Raw genomic sequence first — 22754 nt, forward strand, 5'->3', positions numbered from 1 at the left:
GCTTCCCCTGCCCTCCCCGGGGGTTTCCCCCTGCCCGCCCCCGGGGCTCCCCCTGCCCTCCCCAGAGGTCCCACTGCCCGCCGCGGGGGTCTCCCCCTGCTTGCCCCCGGGGCTCCCCCCTGCTCAGAGCCCGGGGCACCCCCTGCCCTCCCCGGGGCTCCCCCTGCCCGCCCCCGGGGGTCTCCCCCTGCCCACCCCCGGGGCTCTCCCCCTGCCCACCCCCGGGGCTCCCTCTGCCCGCCCTCGGAGGTCTCCCCGGTCTCCCCCTGCCCCACTCCCGGGGCTCCCCCCTGCTCGCCCCGGCTCTCCCCCCTGCTCACAGCCCAGGGCTCCCCCTGCCCGCCCCGGGGGTCTCCCCCAGCCCGCCCCGGGGCTCCCCCCGCCCGCAGCCCGGCGGCGCAGCGCCCTCGCCCGACGGCGCGGCCCGGCGGGGTGCGGGCACCGAGCCCGGCCGGAGGGTCTGGGCGAGCCGCTCCCCCTTCACAGGCGCCGGCTGGTGCGGCTCCTGCCGGGAACGTTCCGCTCCAACTGCGGTTTCTCCCTGGGGTGCTGACAGGGGACGGGCATGGGAGAACCAGCCCATCTTCTGGTCGGAACCATCAGCAGCAGGGCTGAGCTAACCCCTCGGATCTTGGATGTGGAGAGCTGAGGAGCTCTGGCAGGTTAACATGCTCCTCTGCACATCTGTCGTTGGCATCGGCTGTGTGCGTGGTGGTTTTGGGGTGCTTGTCTCCCCGTGTTCCCCTGGGACCGCAGGGAGCGGAGGGATGCAGCCAGGACAGCTGCCATGCTGCAGCGGCTGCACAGCTTACTCGCCTCTCCTTGCGGGCAGTGGCCCGTGCGGGGCTGCTGGGCGCTCACACACTAACCTGTCCTGTGTCTTTGTGTTTTTCAGAGGTCAAAGGTTCTCCGCTTCAGGGTACATGAGGATGGAAACCATTCTATGAAGCTTTAACTTTATAGAGGTTTTCAATCTAATTCAGCGCTTTCCCCCCCCCCCCCTTGGAAACAGAAATGGCTCCGTCTTGGAGTGTATTTGGGGTTGTAAGATGAGTTGTGCCTTTTTTGTGACGGTGGGGAAATTCAGGGCAGCTGAGGGCTCCTTGCTCCTATCCCTCAGGGAGCAGAACAGTGGAGCACGAGCAGAAAGTCCCCCAGCCCCTGCAAGGGCAGCTCAACCCCTAGGTCCTGCCCAGGCACAGCCCCCCCAGGCCCCTGCGCCCCAGGGAGCAGATACCGCCCGGCTGGAGGGACTCTGCGAGGCATTTCTGCCTCCCGCGTGATGCCTGGCAGAGGCTGCGTGGGTCCCAGGGATGACAGGGCATCTCAGCGTCTGGCTCACTGTAGTTTTCAGCTGCGGTAAAGCCAGCAATTATCCAGAGAGCCCCGGCAGGCTTTGTCTCGCTGTCAGTTCTGCTCAAGCACTTTCCTCCGTGTTTCTGCTGGGTGTCGACGCACGCTCGTGGCTGACGTGCGACGAGCTTGCGAAATGAGCCTGCTCAGCAGGCCAGAGCGATAAGCTGAGGCTTTGTCCTCTAAACTTGTCCATGGCTGCAATGAGTGAGGCTGTGGGTGCAACCCTCGTGACTTGGGCTTGAAATACAGGCAGCCCCCTCCAACCTGCCGCAGCAGACATTCTGATGCTGTGCTGATGTGAGTGAAAGTGTATGTGAACGCAGTGTTGTGGGAGATGTGCAGCCTTTAACGTAGGGGATGCAGTGGAGTGAGCAAAAGAAACCCCAAAATAGCAGCAGGTTTAACTTGGACAAAGCAGGAATCTGAAAAGCCAGCATGATGGCAAAGTCTGATCTCTGTTCCAAATGCCTTTTGTCTGCAGCTTCGTAGCTTCTGGTCATGTGCTGCAGCAATCCTCTAAACCTTCTGATTCTGAAAATGAGACAAACAAAGGCCCTCTCTGCGCTAGCAGGGAATCTATTTATTTCTCCCTCTGTGTCTTTATGGTTCCTGAAGTACAATAGGGACCTCTATTTGCATTTGTTCCCTGAGACATGAGCGTGATATCAAACCTCTGTTACCCTCACACATCTGCACGGCCATGCCACCTGGTGGGACTGTGGGTGGGAGCTGGAGCAAGGTGAGGGCTGAGCCTGCTCCTCTCTGCGCGCTGCCACTGGTGCTGGAGCTCACTGCGGGGCAGGTATGGCTCTGCCGTCTCCCCACACACACGGAGCTGGAGACCTTGGCTGCAGTGGCAGCTGGCTGTCGTGGCCTCACGAACCTTGGATGCTCCAAACCACATATTCCAGACTGTTTCAGAAAACGCTTATTTTGATGGGGGCACCAGTGTTCTCCATCATCTGATTTTATACATCTTTGTACCCATCTGTGTATTCAAATCCTGCCTCAGCTCACACTTTTGCTTTCTTAATGGCCTCCTTGTGCAGTGGTCCTTTTTCTTTCTCTGCTTTGGGATTCACAGGCCTAGCTGGAACAGGCATGTGCCAATGGCAAGAGGTCAGTAGCTTGACAAACACTCAAGGAATGGTGCTGCCATTCAGGTTTTCTCAGAGCTGTGGGATCTATCAGCCAACTACATCATGGTCAACTCCCACGAGAGGGGCAGGTGCAAAAGGGCTTCTGAGGGTAAAAGGAATCTTCCTGCACAATCAGAAAATACCTCCCATGCATGAAGTTTGTATTTCAGGTGAGGAGCTTGAGGGTCCACCAGTGACTCCACCAACACACCCATCAAAGCCTTATCTGGGCACCCACACAGGGATGTGGTGATCAGTGGTGCTGGGCACCTAGGGATAGGAACAGGGAGCAAATAGGGGATGGCATGAATGGAGGGCAGTCGATTTTGGCTCCCAGAGGGCTGCTCTGGCCTCAGTTTTGATGTGCCCATGGGGTTCAGTCCTTGCCGGCTGCTCAGGTGCTTGTTGTACGTACATGTGGCCCAGGATGGAGCCAGGGGAGGGTCACACAGGAGGCAGAAGTGGGGTTGTAGGACTGTCACGCCTGCACAGTTCAAACATGTAAAAGTCCCTGGATCTGTTGCCCCGGACACAGTGCTGCCAGGGGACAAGGCTCCACATCGCCCAGCTCCTTCCTTGCTGGCAAGCTCCGCAGATTGGTGGTGGATGGGCAATGGGTTGTGTCCACATCCAGGAGGTCTTGCTGGCGTTTGGGAGGTGACCCATGCCTCACTACCTCTGCTAGGACCCAGCATGTGACCTGGCACAGCCTCCAGCGAACAAAGCACTTTGTTCTGACCCTTTGCACTTCCCTGCCGGTGAGCTGCCCTCTAATCCCCCCAAGGAGGGATTTTCCTCTCCCACCCCAGCTCCCTGTGCCTTGGTCCCCTCGGGAGCGCTGGCAGGGTAATCATTTACTTCCTGCCACAAGCTCCTCCTTCGGACTTTTCCTTCGACCTTCAGACAGAATCGTCAAAATAAAAACAACTGGAGGGACAGTGGTACATGCTGCTTCCCGCAGCTGGAGTGGGGCAGTGCCCGCCGGCTCTGCTGCCGGAGCCCAGGAGCCCAGCTCCCCACGCCTCGCGCTGTGCAGGTAATGCCGATTTGCTTTCTCTGGGATGATCACAACCTTCCCTTCTCTTAATGAGGTCCTGAACCCCTTTGGGAAAAGCAGGGGGTTTTGTGAAGGACTCGTCCCTTGCTGCCAGGGACCCGGCTGGCCCGTAGGAGAGCTGCTCCCCAGGCATCTGGCTCAGGGTCAGCAGCGAGAAGTGGAGGGGATTTGAGTTCCAGCAGTGGGTTTGTTTCCCACCTGTGGAGGAATCCAGAGAGGAGACGAACAGTTCCTTGCTCCCTCTGGAAATGCTGTACTAGGTGGAAAGGTTTCTTGCATTAACTGTGCCTTCCCCAGGAAACTTCCATCACAAGGAACTTCCATCACCCTGCTGTGTCCGCAGCCCCTCACCTCCCTGGGTTAGGTCCCATTAGGAGCAGCCACAAGTGTTTCTGACCTTGGGTAATTTCAGGAGCTGGCAGATCAGCAGAGGCAACTGGTGACCAGCCATGTGTGTGTCCATGTCCCTGAGCTACCTGCACAGGGAAAGGAGGCTTGGACTGCACTGGCCTTTTGCAGCCAGCACCAGAAGGGTGAGGTTTGCACCAGAAATTTCAGGTCATTTTGGCTGTGGTCTTCTGGGCTGTGTCTCTGCAGCCAGGCTGGCCTGGCAAAGCTCAGGGGTGCTAGCATCCCTCTAACGGGGCATCCCTGACCTCCTCGCTGGCAGGACAGGGAGGGTTGTTCCTGCTCAGTGCCAGAGCAGGGGAGCAGAGACGGGCTCAGCAGATTTCAGTGCAGAGCTGCCGCTCTTGCACAGGGGCTCACTGGTCCTGACAATGCCTGGAGCAGTGCTTGGCCCAATTTGGACTGGGCTGCCCACTGCATCCAGTACATATAGCTGTGCTGGAGAGACTATCCCCAGCTGCGCCAGCCCCAGTTGCTTCCCATGCATGTAGATAAAAAGGGGTAAAAACATATATCCCATACGGTGGAGCTGGAGTCGGCGGCTCTCAGGGATGGGATGGGGGTGGAGCAGGGCAGAGGGGAGACAAGCTTTCCTAACGAACCCAGCACTGTGCCAGCAGTGAGGGGCCTGGTTTCGGGCAGTGCAGCTCTCCAAGCCGTCTCCAAGCTGTTAAGCCCTGCTCAATCCGGCTGGGAAACTGCCTCTCTGCCCTTGTCCCTGCCAGGCTGGTCACACTTGGGGCTTGAGCCGTGGGTGGTGGCCCTGAGTGTGCACCCTATGTCAGACTGACTTGCACTGCAGGAGAAAAGAGGTGCTCATCCCCAAAAACAGCTGGTTTCTTTTAAGAAAGGCTCTAAAACATAGGCTGTAATGTATCCTGAAGTCCTGCTGGGGAGGAGAGGAAGCAGGAAAATTGCACCTTCCCCAAGGACAAGGCTGGCCAGCCAGGAGAGGAAGGGTTGCTTAGAGTCAGACTGCTTCCAGCTTTGTGCTATTTATTCAGAGACTGTGCCTACACTTAAAAAGCACTTGGAAGCAAAAAAGTCCCAGCCAACTAATTTAATGGCAATAGGAAGACCAGTCATTTATTCCTCTGCAGATATAGAGGCTTTACAAGAGACCAGTAGCATTCTGTCATGTTCGTATTTGTAGATATGGAGGCACAGAACGCTCGAGATTTGCTCAAACCCACTTTAGCTGTGCTTTGGAATAAAAACTTGCCCCCAAGTGGCCTCCTCTTGGCTTTTTTGACCAAAACTTCCCAGCACCCATGTGGGACTCCTTGGCAAAATCAAAGGCAATGCCTGAGGCAGAGCCCTGGCTTTTTAAAGCTAAAAGAAAAATGTAGAGAGAAAAAAATAATTTAAACAAACCCAGTGGTCACCAGTGGTCTATTTAGTCTTTCATGAATCCTCTTAAGATGAAGAAATAGGCTTTTATCCTATCCTATCCTATCCTATCCTATCCTATCCTATCCTATCCTATTCCTTACCCAGCAGAGATAACTGAATAGTCAAACATTTTAGGTCACCTTTCACTGCAGGTTGATGGAAACTTGCTTTGTGCTCTCTAGAGAAATATTTGTTTTAATCTTATCTGGACCCTTCCTTGCAATTACAATTGCTCAGGACTGTGTGTTTCCACTGCAGCAATACTTTTATGATTACGGTTACAGATATTGCCAGATGGGGAGATTAAAATAGTACACCTTTCCCTATAAAATAGCATATATGCATTGCATATAAAACATTTTAATAGGGAGAGACAGGGGTACTCTCTGCATGTAGAGACAACGGGCTGGACCTGTGCAAATGTGGCTTTCCCGGGGTGAGTGGCACTGGCCAGGGCTGGCTCTGCTGGCAGGGACCAGGCTCAGCTGGACCACACAGCCCTCGACCCCCTACAGGGCTTGTGCGAGTGAAGGCAGCTTTCCTCCCCCGGGAGGGAAAGGAAAATGCTTCCAAGCACTGCCAATGTCTGGAGGCTCTGAGCTGTGCGAGTGCAGCTGAAAAAAATCACCTTTTCTGGCCAGGGCTTGCTCCTACCATGAGCTGACCAAGTCCATCCCAGTCAGGAGATGTGCACAGAAGGGGTTAAATTGGCCAACAGCTGCCCATCACCTCTGCCCCCAGGTCTAGCCAGAGGTTTGCCTGGCACAGAAGTGCTCTCTGGAGGGCAGGGAAACACTGCCCCAGCACGGAAGACCAGCAACGCTGGCAGAACACAACCCTGACACCAGCAGGACTCCAGCCTCACTAAAATTTTAAATTGTGTTTAGGAGTGTGCGGGTGCTGGGCAGGGGAATGGGCCAAGGGTGTAAGAGGTGCATGGCCACACCTGCAGTGGCCACAGGGATGTGTGCCTATCTAATGTACGTGCCCTGCAAGGGCTCCCACATCCAGCAGCCCCTCCAACATGGCACTAACGTGTCCTGTCGTGGGGCAGGGGCAGTGCTGGGCAAGGGGCAGGAGCTGCTGCTGGCCATGACTGTGGGTGCACAGGGGCAGGGCAAGGGGAAACCCTCACCCCTGGCACAAGGGGAGGGCAGCCTGGGTGGGCAGCACGCTGCAGCCTGACCCTGCTCACATCTACCTGTCCCACTCATGTCCTCCATCACGGGGACAACCGCTGGCCCAGGACACCTCTCCAGGGAGATGCATGGGGGTCGCCAGGGCAAAGCCCTCGGCAGCTTCCCCAGGCACCCGCTGGCATCTGCTGTTGAACCCCCAAGTGAGGATCTGCACTATGCTGGGGACTTACTGGGGGTCTATGTGTCCCTGTGCTTCCAGGGAATGTCTCCTCCTGTGCCAGGGAGCCACTAGTGCCAGGGCAGTCACCCTGGGTACAGGGACAACGAATAGGGTCTCAGGTGCTCAAAAGCATCAAAACCCAAATCCTTTCCTGAGAGCAGAAATCTGTGAATTTTACAGTTGTAGGGTAAATTTCTTCTGCTGTACAGAAGTCAAACAGCCAACCAGTGCCACTCAGCTCTCTTCCAGTGTCCCCCCACCTGCCAGTCCCAACCCTCTTTAGAGGCGTGTCCCAAAGCAAAGCCAGGGACACTAGCATGGTGGCAGAGCACCCTAATGATCCCCGCCAGACTGAGCACTGGGTAGGTGCCACAAAGGGAGCCAGCCCCACATCCCAGAGCCATGCCTGGCTGGCAGGCAGCCAGCGCTGCGCCTGAGGGCTTGATTCTAGCCTGATTCCTGTGCCCTTCACCTTTGCAGCTGGAGAAACATCTGCACGCTCTGCTTCCCGAGGATGCCTGCTGCCCATCGCTGAGCTCTCGCCCCAGCCCTAAGGAGAAGGGACTACTTCGTCTGGCTTTTATGTACATGGCCTGGATGGAGCCCTCCTCTACCGCCCTTGGGAAGACGAAGGGTAATGCTCCCACCGACTGGCACTGTGTCATTAACCCCCTGGGGATGGCGAGGGCACGGAGGAAGCTTCCCCACAGAGGGAGGTCTCCCACCGGCTGGGCAGCTGGCAGAGGGCAGAGCCCCACTGCACACCTTCCAGGTGGGGTCCAGCCTGGCTCATGCCACAGCCAGGGCTCGCCCTTCCCAGCAAGGGCTGCACAGAGCCCGGCTCCCGTGGGACCCACAGAGGACCCAGGAGGTGGCTGTGTGCAGGGGTGATGGCAGCTTCACGCTGCACGCCTGGCCCTGAGTTACACCTGGCGCGTGCACAGCCCTGGAGTGTCAGCAGCCCTTACAGATGGAGGGGGCATGATGGGCAAAACCAACCCAACCTTCACTTTGTCCGTCGGTATCTATTGTTGTTCCTGGCTGCACTCCAGATTAGATATTTTATGCATTCTAGCTGGTAAAAACTTTTCCCTCCAGGATCCTTCTGCTTCCTCTCCTTTGAATAGAAAATGGGTTTTTAATTAAAGATGCCTTTATATGGAAAATAAAATCAAGCAGATTTTGTTGATAATACCAAGTTTTTTATTGAAAGGAACAAAAGCAGGAGATATTGATTTGAAAATGTAAATTAGCTGCTGAAAGTATTTTGAAACTTGACCATTACAATGCAAGTAGAGGCAAAACTGGAGAAAATCAAAACATAATAGGAGATATTTTTAAAAGCTGATGATGCCAATAGCTTGAGGATTTTGGCTGAGCAAAAAAATTCAGGCTTTGACCTGAGACAGAACAGTACTTCAAGCAACATGCTGCTTCCCCTCTCATCACACATGGCAATGAGCACATCAGGTGTTTCAGATCATTTCTCTGGGTGGCTGTAGTCTGGGGTTAGGGACCTGTCCCACAGCGATCAGCCCCTCTGCTCCCCCTGGGGAAGGCTGCCCAGACCTCTGCCTTTACTGCCTTGCACTTACTCCTTAGCTTGCACCGTAAGATGGCTTTTCTCCTGTTGCAGCTGCACACAGGGAGATTTTATAGGAAATTATAGTGGAAGCAAAAAGCGATTGCTTTATTTTCAGTGAAGAGAGAGCCCTTCTCCAATGTTTCCCTTTTCTCAGAGCTTAGCTTTGTTCTCTCAAATCATTGCATGCTTGCAATGCCAGGTTTTCCTGTCCATGTACGTTTATGTTTGCATTTAATACTGCTGCAAAGCACCAGTCTGGCTACCCTGGGCTGCAGTCTTCCTGGGTTAGTGGAGGACATGGGAAGGAGCAACTTCTTCTGGGTTTGACCTGAACCAAATGACAGCCATGACCTTCCTCCCCACCACAGGACAGGAGACAAATTTTCAGCTTACTAATGTGTAAAAAGTTGTTCTGAACACCTGAGATGCCTGCCAGGGTATAATTTGCTCCAACCCACCACCCAGACCGCTCCCTCCTCATCCAAAACTACCACCCCTACCTAAATTCTCACTCCTTGGGTATATCTAGCAGGTGTCTCTTCATTTTTTGCAGCTGATCAGCTTTTCCTGCTCTCTTTAAAGGGCTGTAAGTGAGCCAGCAGTGGGATGGTTACCTTGGGAGGGTGGGGGTGTTTGTGTTCACAGGCTAAATGAAGTGCTGCAGGAAGCAAAGCTATTCCCCTCTGAGATTTAGGAAAGTGCCTGGGGCTTCTGCTCTGCCAGGACAGCCAGAGGCAGAGGGGGCTGGTGTGGGGATGGGGACCGAGGGGTCTCTGTGCTCGCTGGCTGTGGGCTGCTTCCCATGCATCAGGACGCAGCCTCTGCTTGTAGAGGTGCTCCCAGGTGTGTTTAATGCTTTGTTCTCTATTTTCATGGGGTTATTTTTTGCAAAAAATGCTGCAAGCTTTTAGCCACCTGCTGTTTTCTTTCAGCCTTGCATGTAGTTTTTCCCCCAAAATCCAAAGGGTTGTTTGTAATGTGGGTTCCAGCTTGCTCAGAGCCAGGGCTGCTTGGCTGGGGCTCCTGCCTTGCTATGCAGTCTCTCTGGGGTGTAGGGAAAAGGGTCTGCAAGAGAAAATTGGGCAAAGCAGAAGCTCTGCAGAGGGTAGCTAAGAAAGCTTCCCCAAGTGAAGAAGTCTTTTAAAGTCGTTCCTAACCTCTTCCTGGATTAGCTGCATGCTATAATGTCTCAATGGGAATGAAAGTGGAGTTCAGTGCTGGCCTGGAGCTCTCTCTTGCATCTGTAGCAGAGGAAAGCTTGAGTTCCGTGGGTTTTTATTGGATTTTTTTTCCTCCTTTATTGAGGAAAAGCATGTGTTTGCAGGAATACTCCTTCCTGCCCCTCCCTATGCTCCTTCTCTGAGCTGAAACTGGGGCATCTCCCCCTTACACCCTGTGCAGCCCCTGCGAGGGACAAAAGCTGTGGGCTGCCTTAGGTGCCCCTCTCTCAACCTTGCCCCTCCAAACCCTGTGCTGCCTCCAAAACATCACCTGCTATCCCAGTGACAGCCTGCCAGGCCTCCTTGCCTCCGCATGCTGGCAACTAGCCCTTCCTAGAGCAGGAGAGGACGAGGCACTTGCTCGGAGGGGTTTGCAATCTAGGTTAGGTAGGGAATGATGCTGAGAGCGGTGACATCAGGGAAGAGGGTGGGAGGCAGCTTGCAGATGACGAGTCTATGAGGTTGCCTTTCCGTGCAAGGTATGCGTTGCATTAGTAATGTGTTTGTAGCAAATAACGCTGGGCTAGCATGGGAATGTGGGTCACCGCTGGCAGAACTGTTGAAGGAAGAAGGAGCTGCTTGTGCTGTGCTGGGAAGAAAATGTATGTTACCGAGGGATGTTTGGTGGGGGGAGATTTAGCTGTATGAACTGCTCCAACTTGTAAGTAGTAGCTTTGTGTTGGCCAAGTGGGTGCGTGCTGCCTGAGGGATGCCTCTGGCCTGCGCGTTGGGGGTGAAATGGTCTTTGGGGAGGGGGGCAGTGGTGGTGGTGATACGGTGCAGTGTGTTGTGTTCTGAGTGTGTGATAGTCACATCGTATCAGGAAACTCCTAGACTTGCTTGCTGATGCTCTCTGTGGCCCTGGCCAAGCCTAGAGCGTTCCTGCTGCCCCAGCAGGCACAAGGAGGGATGCAGCCGGGCATGTATAACCAAGGATTCCAGCGTATTTTCGTGACCTATTTCTGATTCTGTTGTTCAGCATGTGTGCACTCAGAAATCTTTGTGCTTTAGGGGGAGTAGGGTTTGTTAGTGATAAGGAAAAGCCAGTTTGACTGATCAGGAGATTTAAACCAAAAACTAACCTGGCTTTGAAGGTGGACTGAGGCTGGGCAAGGTGGCTCTGAGCCTGAATAGAAAAGGATACAGGATGAGGACGTATGTATTCTACAAATGTGTGTGGTACTTCAGTGCGATGAGAGAGACTCTTGCCTCAGAGCAAATACATTAAATGCAATAGCTTTGTTGGAAAGCACTGCCCTTGGTCAGCAGGGACTTGTTGCGTAGCTTCACTTCCAGCAAAGAAGCACTGGAGCAGAACGGGGCTGGTGGGGGGAAGCCTGAACAGGCTGTGGCCCTGGAAGAGGCGGCTGCCTAACTGCAGGCTGTGGAGACCTTGCTAAAGCAGCCTTGTCCAAGCCCCTCAGAGCAAGTCAGGGACTTGTCCTGCATCCTGCGCTGCCAGCAAATGCCTCCAGGCCAGGTGGAGGTGTGTCTGTGGCTGGCCTGTGTGCTCCAAGGTGCCCAAGCTGTGACATGTCCACCTGTGCCCGAGTTGTTATACCCCCTCCCCGAGTCTGAGATCAGAACAGTGTATGCTGCCACTGACAGACCGTGGGGCCAAACCCAAGCTTGTGGGGGTTCAGGTTTGTAGGGAACAGGCTGTGTCACCTGTTTGGAGCAGGAGCGAGGTGGTAACTGTGTGGGCTTGGTTGGGTTGCTGTGGTAAGGGGTGGGAGCCCTGGCTCCTCTATCTGCTGCTGCCATTTGCAGCCTGGGGCCTGTTACACATACCTGTGAGCTCTCACCATCCCCTGTGCCAACCTCCTCCCTTGCCCTGAGCCGTGAGTGTCGCCTGTGCCAAGGCAGCAGGGCTGACATCCCTCTGCTGTGACCGTGGTACCTGGCCAGCCTGTCTAGCAGCCTGTGGGACAGGTGCAGCCCCAAGGCAGGTGTTGGATGACCTTCAGTAGACCTCAGTGAGCCAGGGAGAGCCAGACTGTCAGGGAAATAAGGACTATGCCCAGTGGGAGGGGATGGGGATTGATCCGTCTGGGTGCTGCCTGCGTGCTGTCCCTGCCGGTGGGTGCCTGCTGGGACAGGCTCTGTACCTGCTGCAGAGCAAAGTATCGGACAAGGTCAGGGTCTCGGACCAGCCTGATGTTGTAAGCTCTCTCACTGAGTGGTTTGTGGGTTTCGCTTTAAATTTCTGTTTTTCCTTTCTTATCTGTTCGGAGACTCTGAAACCACAGCCTGTTTTTTCGGGTCCTCATCAGATACGCACCCAGATCCCAGGATCACTGGTGGAGCCTGGTTCAGTGGCTCTCCTGAGCGTGCAGGTCCCTCCACCTGGCAGATCTGAAGACCCATGCAGGAAGGGTTCTCTAAATGGGCTTGTGTTTACCTCAAAACTTGTTGTTGTCCTACAAACTCCTTGCCTGGGCTCTGGCAGTTGGTGCTGCCAATTCCTTGGTCTGTAGAAGAGCTATTCCAGGATGACAACTTGCTTGTGTCTACAAAGGCCCCCTTTTTTTTTTTTTAGGGGAAGCAGTGGAAAGTGTATGTTTTTGTGACTGTTTTAATTCTTTATTTCCCTCCAGTAGTAAAACTAGGGCAGAGCCAGGGAGTAAAACTGAGTCTTCAAATATTTTTGTTATTTACTCCTAAGCAAAACAAGGAACTCCTCCATAGACGTTGCCTTCCCAGGGTTTTCTTTTGCTCGGCCTGTGCGCTAGGGAGCAGGCTCAGGACTTTGCCTCTTTGTGAAGGGAGAGGTGGTGATGATGATGGGTGGTGGCAACTGCCTGCACAGCTGAGCATGAGGGATGCTCTGTGGTGGGAATCCCAGCTTCTGGCACTGGCTGTGTCCTTGGGCAAGTCACTTACTTGCTGCGATGTGTGTGTGCTGGCTTACCTCCTGCAGGGCCCTGAAAGGTTTCATTCATGTCCCTAATTACTCAGAGTCCTGAATGAAAGGGGCAGTGGATGTGCCAAGTGTGTGACGTATTCCAGTACAACATCGTCCTTATGAGCACACTCCTTGTCCCTCCTGGGGACCAAGGGGTGGCTCAGGGAGGCTTGACGGGGTTGCTTTAGCCTGAGTCCCCTCTGCCGTGGGAGAGAGTGTCTGTTTTGTGGCACTCATCCCCATCCTGTGAGCTATTGAGGGCTCCTGGCAGGGCTGGGAGGGGAGCTGTCCTGGTTCCTATAATTTCCTGGTTATTTTGGTACGTGGGTGGAAGTGGGAGGAGGGCAGCTGTGGAGAGAAGAGCAAGGTCAGTGAAGAACAAACGTGCCTCTGTGCACTTGAAATCATGCTGCCAGCTAATCGGCTTCGGTGCTCCAACTTTCCTTGCAGAACTCATCAAGCACGGCCGTGAGAGGATAGGACAAACCTTCAAGGCGTCCGGCTCCAGGCTCTGCTCGTAGTGAGTATGAAAACCTCCCAGTGGGATGAGAGCCCTTTAAAAGCTCAGCCTGATAACCCCCGTGCTGGCCCGGCGGTGAATGGAGCTGGCTGGCACCGGCCAGATGTGGGCAGTCCCCAGGGAGAGCTGCCAGCACCCGCTGCCTCCCAGCATCTCCTGCCATGGGCGGCTCCGGGATGGCCGGGGGTCTGTGCCTGACAGTGTGTGGGGGCGGAGAGAGGGAGCACCCGCAGGTGAGATGTGTGGGAGGCCAGTGGGAACTTCGGGCCCCCTTTTTGGAAGGGGCACAGCAGAGGGTGGCTGGGGGGATGAGAGCCTTCGGAGCCTCCCTGTGGTGTGTGAGAGCTTGGTGGGGCTGAGGGGGGAATGGAAGAAGCTCTCTGGGACTGGGAAGAAGGGAACAGAGCTGCCTCCCCCCACTCCACCTTCTGTCATCTTTTTAATCCCAACTTTTGCAAGGAGAGTGGGGGAGCCTTTAAAACCAAAGGGAGGAATCCCTGGGGTGGCAGGACCCATCCCTCCCCAGTGATGCCCAAGCAGGGTGGATCTGAACCAACAAGTGTTGATGTTCAAGTCCAGCACCTCCAGCCCCAGCAGCAGCTGTGCTGCCTGGATGAGAGCCCTGTGTGTTAATGCCTCTGCCCACAGAGTACGGGCCAGCCCCTTTCCTCTGCAACATCAACAGCCCCAAACTGCCCTGATCTGCCCTGGCCTGGGGGAATGGCCTCTGTCTGCTGCCAGCCTGGAAGGCATGTGGTGGTCAGACCCAGCTGGACTCCCCGGGCTCCCTGTGGGGACACTTGCTGGGCTGCAGCATCCCTATGCAATGGGCTGGGGGCTGCATCTGCCTGGAGAGGGGGCTGGCCATAGCCAGGAGGGCTGCAATCTTGTCTGGCCCTGATGCTGTGCTGCTGCTGGGGCTGTACTGGTCTTCACATGTTGGTGCCCTGCCTAGTTTCTGCTATTGCAAATCAAGGGCTAACTGTACCATTTAATCTGCTTGTGCTTCTTTGAATCACTTGTGCACCCATGAACGTTTTCCCCCTCCATCTGTCAGTATGCACCTGCTGTCCCCTGCCTCCCCCAGAGCATGTGCACCCCCACCCCTTGGGAGTAGCAGTGCTACCAAGGGGGTAGCTGGGGAATTCAGCTGAGGCTTGCCGTGATGGAGGAGAGCACACACTGGGGTCTGCACTGGTCCCTGCTGAGTTATGGTGTGAAGCTGTTTCTCTCTTGGATTTTGTTTTCAATACTGGCTTACTCTTCTTTTCCCAAGTGCTGAACAAGTTGCTCTTCTAATGGATCGTTCCCGGAGCCCAGACAAAAGCACCCAGGTGAGACCATGGCTCTGAGCCAGCAAGTTCTTACCTTTGGGATGGAGAGGGGCTGGTGCCTGTAGGAGAAAAAGCAAGGAGGAGATCCTGTGTTAGCCTGCTGGGAGTCTTACTGCTGCCTTGTCCCTGTGGGTGATGCTGGGAGAAGAAAAAGGAGAGCAGAGAGGCCCAACATAGCCTTTTGGAAGAGGCATAATGCTCCCGGAGTCTGGGGAGGGGAAGATAATCTTCAAGGTTGCTTCCAACCCAAACTATTCCACCATCAGTTAAAAGTTTGCCAAAGCATCCATTGTGTCTCTTGCTCATGGGTGCTTACCAATGGCTCTGTGCAAGTGATGCTGTATTGAGGAAAGGAAAGCACAACCTGCAGCGTGGTCCTTGTGACTAACATTGTTATCTTCCCTAGCCTCCAGCCACAACTGACAACATCAACCTTGGACCTTCTGCAAACCCAAAGTAAGCTCCCTGCAAAAGCCAGGTAGGGTGTGGAGCACGCATTGAAGGGATCTGGTAGGGGAATGCAGTTGGTCCCTGTGTCTCACATGGGTGGTGTCTGTGAAAGTCCCAACAATTACATTACTTGTCCTTTAATACAATGTGTATCACCGGTGCATAGTTTTCAAGACATTCAGCTAGAGCTGATCCCTGTTGTGGTAGCAATCCTCTCCTGTCCATGCCTGCAGCGCTGTGTCACAGCTCTCTTGAAAGGTAGTAAGGGAAGATCTTCCTCATCCCTGCTGGCTCCCTGACTGTCTTTCTCTGGAAATGGGGATAAACTGTTCCCTGCAAAGGTGCTGCTTGGTCCTGACAGGTGCTTTCACTTGCCACAGTGTTCAGCGGGTGGGTTGCTGAGGGACTGCTCCTCCTCTGCTGGGCGCACTGACATGTGCAGTGCGAATCCCGAGCTGGCTGGGAGCGAGGGTCACCCGTCCAGTGCCCTCTAATCGCTTTCACAAACACTTGTGTTTCCAAGAAGGAACTCAGCTTTGATGGCAGCATTGCTGTTGTGTGTGTTTCTCCCAGAAACATTAACTTGTTCCATTCTTGCTCAACAGTGCCAAGCCAACAGACTTTGACTTCCTGAAGGTTATTGGCAAAGGAAGCTTTGGAAAAGTAAGTGGGCTTGTACAGGTGGGCTGTAGCTCTTCAGAGGCAGCTTGGAAAGAGAAAGCATGCCTAGCTGCGTCCTTTGCTTGCACCTTTCCTGGGGAGTTTGGCCTCAGTGGGGCTGAGACCAGATGAAGCCTGAGATAGGGTTTTCATCATCTGTCCTTTGAGCTGTCCTGCAGTCTCTCTAAGGACAGAAGTGTAAGGTGTTTTATGTTCAGGGTGGGGATGGTAAGGAGAAGTACTTGATTCAAAATAAGTTTCAGGCTTGTTCAGCTGGCAAAAGATCTTGAGATAAATCTGTATCTTGTGAAATAGCAAGGATTCACTTTAAATGGGACTGTCCCCAAATGCTCCAAAACTATTTTCTATTGGGTGTGTAAGGGATGGATGTGGAGATGCTGTGTGCTTCTTTCCAGCAATGAGAAAGTTCTGGGAAGTAAGAGGGCTGGAGCTTGGTCTTTAAAACTTTGTACCTGACCCTGTGTAGCTGTACACTCTGTATAATCACTCACAAGAGTGTTGAGCTTCTGTGAGGAAACGCCAACCATGAGCAGAAGGTGAGACTGAAACCCATGACCAGGGCCTTCTGTTGCAGGTTCTCCTGGCCAAACGCAAGTGTGATGGGACTTTTTATGCAGTGAAAGTCTTGCATAAGAAAACTATCCTGAAGAAAAAGGAGGTATGTCTGCTCTCCTTGGCTACTTCTGTGAATAGTGGTCAGCGTGTATAAGGTATCCTGGTAATACAATCAAGGTATCTTGTGGCTGGTATTCATGTAGACATCTCACATGTTAAACATGGATTTCTCTTGCCATGGGAACATGGAGAAGAAATGAGATGAATCTGGTCAGAGAGGAGAGTGTTTCCCTTTCAGGGGCTGGAGATAACCCTCTTGGGCTCCCAGCTGCCACCCATTTTGAAAACAGCAGTGAGCCCCTACAGGAGGCTGGACTGGACCCTTGCCAGAAATGTTAACACCTTGCCTGCTTTTTGATAGCAAAACCACATCATGGCAGAACGCAACGTGCTCCTGAAAAATGTCAAGCACCCTTTCCTTGTGGGACTCCATTACTCCTTTCAGACCTCAGAGAAGCTTTACTTTGTGCTTGACTATGTAAATGGAGGGGAGGTGAGTGCACACTTACAGGCTTTATTTCAATCCTCTGTTTGGTCCTTCCCACACATGCTGCTTTTATTGCCAAAAATTGTTTCTTGTCAGAAGATAATGATGTTGAAGTATAATGCTGTTTTGACTGCTGGGAAAGACCAGCCAGGAGTGGCTGGCATGCTATCTCACCTGTAAATTGAATGAAGATCTTGCTGGCTGACCAGAGTCAGATGATTCCCAAGGCAAGGATGCTGAGAAAAGTGTGTGTTAGGGGAATCTTAAAATCCTATGGAGAATATGGGAAATACAGATGTTGGTGAGTCTTAGGGAAAACCCACTAGTGAGGCAGCTCTGGGTCCTAGTCCAGTGCTTGGGTGAGGTCATTGCAGTTTGCTAAACAACTTTCTGTCCTGTAGATGCTCACTTTTTTCAGCTGTCTTTTCCTGTGCTCTCTGAAACTGGCTGGGAGATACTGTTAACATGAATGTCTTGCCTAAAGAGATTTTATATTGGGGATCTTAGTGGGTTCAGATCTCTGCATGCCACTTGTCATGGCCATACTACCACTATAATCAGCTTGTGGGATGTAGCAATCCTAATTTTATAATAGTTCTAATAAACTTCTTTTTAGGATTTTTTTTTAACTAGATCAGCAGATAACAGTGTTCTGGGGAATGAATTCTTAAGTGAGATTGTGATGTAAGAGGAGGACAAATGAAGCAACTTCTACAAATGTGTTTAGATTGCTCAAGGTAACGTGGTTAGGGCTTATTTGGTGCTGTTCATGTGTCACTTGCTGCAAATTGGTTTGTGCTTGAGTAGCTGGCCTTCAGGCTTGCTCCAGATATCCTTCAGTTTTTTAGAGAAGAAATGATCAACCTTCTCATCTGCCTGTAGCTCTTCTTCCACTTGCAAAGGGAGCGCTGTTTCCGTGAACCCCGGGCCAGATTCTATGCTGCAGAAGTTGCTAGTGCAATTGGGTACCTGCATTCTTTAAACATCATTTACAGGTAAGGTACATCTGCTGGGGAGAGCAGGGGCATGTAGCCTGCCCAGCCAGGCTGTGTGCAGTGCTGGGGAGGGAAAGGGCTTCACCAGGGCCCTGCAAAATGTAGGACTGGAGTAGCTGAAGAACATCCTAGTCCAGACAAGACAATGTGCTGCTGGCACTTTATCCTGCAAGAGGGATACGGTCTGCACGGGACCTGATGGGCAGTAAATACTTCCAGCCTGATAGTGGGAAGGACAGAGAATGGTTAAGTGCAAATACCAAAAATAAATCTAGCTCAATAGGTAAGAAATTTTCTCAGTAACAATTTATGCATAGAAATGCAGGCTAACACCTGATCTGTATGAGCAGCCTTTCTGTGTTTGCATGTGTGTATATTGATACCCCACAGTGATGGGAACCTGCACTTTGGGAAAGTCTTGGTGAACTGGATTGGGAAGCTTTGTTAGCTCCTGTTCTTAGCTGCTGGTGTTTCCGATCTGGCTTTTCTAAATATCTGGCCAAACCTGCTCAAACAGCACTCTTTGTCTTGCAGGGACTTAAAACCTGAGAACATTCTCCTGGATTGCCAGGTATATTCACAACTCCTGCTGTCTTCTTTCTGCCTTTAAAAGCATCAAGACCACAAACAGAGGGCTATGGTCCTGCAAGCTGGGCTATAGCTCATTTCCTTGCATAGATTTTGTATGTATGCACCACTGCATTTCCATGCAGGTACTGCAAGAGGGAGTGAGCTGTTCCTCTGCAGAACTGCATGCTTGAAGCCCTCTCACCTCATTCCCAAAAGCTGGGACCTGACTTGTGGTCGGGGATCGGGGGTGCTAAAAGCAAGTCACTGCTGGTACTCTGATAGTGACTGCTGTATCAACTGGCTCTGGGACAATGCAGTGGCAAAGCACAGCAGTGCTGAATCTCTTAATTGCTATGCAGTTGTAGACAAATTAAAAAAAATCTAGACTCTTTCTCTATAGCTCCTGTACTTGTACTATAGGATGCCTAGAAGGTGAGGGAGGGGAAACAGATGAGCAGTGGGGAACTAAACACTATATGAGATGCAATGTGAAGGGAAATGCTGTCTCCTCTAGGAGCGGGCCAAGCTGAAATTTCTCCCTCTTCTTTAGGGACACATAGTATTGACAGACTTTGGACTCTGCAAAGAAGGAATGGAGCAAGAGGAGACAACTTCTACTTTTTGTGGCACTCCAGAGGTACGGCATGTGCTGGGGTTTCACTGTGATCTGGGGACTGAAAGCCTTCAGAAACTTGCAGCCCTGGATCTCAGACTTACATGGGTGCTCAGCATCTCAAAATACAGGCTTTGTGAATTAGACCGTCTCGGGCTCTTTGAGGCTGTCAGCCTAAAGCTGGAGTTCAGATAAGGCCTACCCTACCTAGGAGAGAGAATTTTACCTGTAGCAACTGATTAGTACTCTAAATTTGTTGTGCTATGAGGGGCAGGGATCCCTGTGCTTGGAAATGGCCAGTCTTGTGAAGCTGGGACTGTTCCAGGTGACTATGGAGACAACCTTGACCCTGGCAGCCCATGAGCAGGCTGTTTACCTGCTCTGATACCTTGGAGCTGCAGAACAGGGAGCCTGCTGGTACTGACATACATGGGACCTTGCTGGGCTCTTCTGTGTACTTGTTTTGCAGCTCCTGTGTAGCACGCTGTGTGGAGGAGAGCACCAGGCTCTCCTTTGGAATGTGAGCACTGCTCAGAGGGGAGGAAATGCCTTCTTTCCAATGCACCTCAGCTGGGTGTTGCTAAAACCCATCTCCAATCTGCTGCCTTGGAGGCTTTCTTCTTGCTTCTTACTGAGCTGGGGATCTTGGTAGCACTGTGGCCTTAGTAATGCAGCTGTTCTGCTGCCCTTCCTCGGACAGCTTGGAGAAGGGTCTGTATATTCCTCTTGGTATTCAAGCACAGTAGAAGTGTGCAGGAATTCCCTGGGGGTAGCCCTTTGCTTTCAGTGGGGACCTACTTATGCAACAGTACAGCATGAACCAAGCAGGAATGTTTGAGCTTTGTTTTGTGGGTTTTGGTGAGTGTCTGTTTTTTGTGTTTTTTTTGTTTCCCCTGCCCTAGACAAGGGAGCCTGACAGCACACAGAGACAATCCTGTGGGAGACCAGGCTTGATGTGCTGCTTGTTCTGCAGGCTGCTTGAGTTCTTGTGTGTTGCTCCTTAGTGGTGGTTATTGGTAGTTTTGCTGCTTTGAACAGACTTAGTGGGATGAAAAACTGCAGCTTTCTTAAAACCACAGAAGCCTTTTAGAGGTGTAACGTGTCAATGCAGGACAGGTGTGCTGGTTGAGTTGTTGTGGGTGGCAGATCCTTGTACAAGTCCTCTGTAAGAGGAGAAACTTCTGTAGCCCAGAAAAACATGTTGGGGGTTTCAGTAGGTGTCTTTCAAACCCATAGCTCTGAAGCAAGTGGAAAGTCTATAAAAGAACAGTCAAAATGCATCTGTGTGCTTCCTAATGCGTTTGCTCAGCTTGAACTACAGCCAGCTTTGCATACTTATGAGGGCAGAGCCCTTCCTTTTGTAATTTGACTCAATTATTTGCTTCTGGCTCTTCCCAGTACCTGGCTCCTGAGGTGCTAAAGAAGCAGCCATATGACAGGACAGTAGACTGGTGGTGCCTAGGAGCTGTCCTCTATGAAATGCTGTTTGGACTGGTAAGTTTGGAAGCAGTCTGGTTTGCTTTACATGGTGGAGAATTTTCAAAAGTTGTGGTGTGAGGTTGGTTGGGTGTTCACGTGGTACCTGACAGACCACTGAATCCTGAATCGGATGACCTGGTTGAGTCATACCATCGCCCTTTTGAACACAGCAATATAGCAGGTCTCCCTCATCTGCTCACTGCAGGACTCGTTTTGACCTGTGATGTGAGGTTCCTTATGGTAGCTCATGTCTTACTTGGCTGTTTCTTCTCTCTTTCAAAATAGCCTCCTTTTTACAGCCGGGATGTCTCTCAGATGTATGACAACATTCTGCACAAGCCACTCCAGATCCAAGGAAGCAAGACTGTGGCAGCTTGTGACATCCTCCAGGGACTCCTCCACAAGGACCAGAAGAGGAGGCTGGGGGCCAAGACAGACTTTGTAGGTGGCCCCCCTTACAATCAGGAGGGAGGAGGGATAGGAAACTTTTCTGTTCAGGGCCTTTCTTTCATGATAACAGCATGCCCTGTGAAAAAGCTTTGCATGCAATTTGATGTCTCTCCAATCTCCTAAAAGAGGCATATAGAGTTGACCTGAATTTCCAAAGGGAAAGGTGTGGTGACAAGTTAGGACAGCAATGCGTGATGGTTTCATGTCCCTTCAAGGGATTACTGGACTGTGACCCTCATGTATTAAAGATTTGCTACATGGCCCCTATATGAACATGCAGTAGCTCTAAGTCTTGCTCCAAACACCTAATGGTATGAAACCAGCTGGCAGGTGCTGGAAAAGGAGGGTTGGCAGAAGACTGACTCTTTCTCCCCCTGCTTTCTATGCAGCTTGAGATAAAGAACCATGTATTCTTCAGCCCAATAAACTGGGATGACTTGTACCACAAGAGGATTACTCCTCCATTCAACCCCAATGTGGTAAGTGGGTATTTCTGTTGGTATCTGGTTTACAGCGTTACAAAAGGAATGCTCTCCAGATGTCTTGTGTGGGCACTGGGCATTGCTGCAGTGCAGGTTAGGAACTGCAAACGCAGCGGTGAGAACTCTGTTGGAAGAGCAGCTGTGTTAGAATACCTGAACATAAGCAGTTGGTTGGGGTCTGCTCACTCCACGTGACCATGCGTATGCTCTTTGGCTTAGGCTGGTCCAGCTGATCTGCGACACTTTGATCCAGAGTTCACCCAAGAAGCGATCTCCGCCTCCATCACCCACACGCCTGACCTAGCAGCCAGCAGCTCCAGTGCCTCAGATGCATTTTTAGGATTTTCTTATGCACCAGCTGAAGAGGGCATCTAGGTTTTATAAAGGCTTTCAGAAGCCAGATTTTAACTAAACGGTTTTATGTTTGTTTTTCTTTTTTTTTTTTTTTTTTTTGGAAAGGATTGGTAATGTCCTTTTGCTCATGGTTTAATGAAATTGGGACTAATATACTAACTGGCTGGAATGGAACAAAGCTCTTAACTTGCTGTTTGGTGGATGTCCCTCTAAAGGACTGTTCCACTGGCAGGGAAAGTGGGACACCAATTATGATTTCCACACCACCCCCACCACTATCCCCAGCGCCCCCGAGTGTCTTGTGCTACTTGGCAGAATTCTATTCACTCTGTGGTTGTATTTATGGTTGAGGTATGTACCATCATTCACATTAACAGCCATGTCCCTGTAACTGGCCACTTTTTTTTTTTTTTTTGGTGGAGCTAACTACCCAGCTACGTCCAACTGCTTTGCCTTCCCACTAGAGAGGGAAACTCTTCACACTTCCAAGAGCAATAGCTTTTGTCCTTGAAGTGGACGGTGCCATTTAAGCTACTCATCCTGGGCTGAGAAACTATCTGGTTGTTGCTCCAAGGGCAGCTGCAGGGCTGTAAATCCCAAGCTGTGCTTGTGAGCGGATCATCTCTCTGGTCCAGGATTGGGATGCTGCTGAAGCAACAAGGAAGCTGTTACGGAAGAGCCACTGTGTGGGAGAAAAATCCTGGATAAAATGGGTGGGGAAGAGGTTGAATTGTTGGAAAATACCTTATGGCTAAACCTTGCTTGGGCTGGGGGATCCTTTCACAGCATGTGTGTGACTTGCCTGAGGCACGCCAACAGTAACGTGAGGAGCATGATGTGGAGCACGGGGCAGCAGGCAGCGGTGATGCGCAGGGCAGTGCCAGCAGGACCCGCGGCAGGGCAGGCCGGGCAGCACCGGCCCCTCGCAGTGTGAGTGTGAGGAGAGCAGCAGCGGCGCTCCACGCCCCAGCACCTGCCTGAAAATGCGTCACTGATGTACAAGTTATTTATTCTGCCTTAATTTAAATGCTGATGTATTCGTTGTATGTCACTGCCCCCTTTTTTGTCTTTTTAAAGCTGTTTTGTTGCTGCAAGGAGGAGAAAGGGGGCTAACTGCAACACGGGGATAAAGAAGGGGCTTTCTAGAAGTTGTGGTGCTCACGCTGTTGGGAAGCTTGCGCTGGAACAATGTTGGTTTGTGGTTGTTTTTTTTTATCAGACTTTTCTCTTGTACATGCTGAATCTGCTATGGTTTATATTAAAGTGCATACACCGATGTGCTTCCCTCTCTGCCCTCTGTCTA

At 52.1% G+C, this 22754-nt stretch overlaps 1 protein-coding gene across 2 annotated transcripts; it reads left to right on the forward strand.

Moving 5' to 3' along the window:
• The first annotated feature begins 3255 nt into the window (after positions 1-3255).
• On the forward strand, positions 3256-22731 carry SGK2 (serum/glucocorticoid regulated kinase 2). Of its 2 annotated transcripts, XM_037402422.1 has the most exons (15): positions 3256-3531; positions 7192-7345; positions 12872-12941; positions 14218-14275; positions 14682-14731; positions 15331-15388; positions 15981-16064; positions 16383-16514; positions 17391-17503; positions 18038-18074; positions 18624-18710; positions 20085-20180; positions 20451-20606; positions 21005-21094; positions 21317-22731. In XM_037402422.1, exons 2-15 carry the CDS (start codon positions 7294-7296, stop codon positions 21470-21472), a joined length of 1239 nt encoding a protein of 412 aa, XP_037258319.1. In that variant the 5' UTR covers positions 3256-3531; positions 7192-7293; the 3' UTR covers positions 21473-22731. The 2 variants fall into 2 exon arrangements, with proteins under 2 accessions (XP_037258319.1, XP_037258320.1); XM_037402423.1 differs by lacking the exons at positions 3256-3531; positions 7192-7345; positions 12872-12941 and adding an exon at positions 12980-13174.
• Positions 22732-22754: the final 23 nt, after the last annotated feature.

Source organism: Falco rusticolus, chromosome 10, assembly GCF_015220075.1.
Source record: "Falco rusticolus isolate bFalRus1 chromosome 10, bFalRus1.pri, whole genome shotgun sequence".
Taxonomy (NCBI): Eukaryota; Metazoa; Chordata; class Aves; order Falconiformes; family Falconidae; genus Falco; species Falco rusticolus.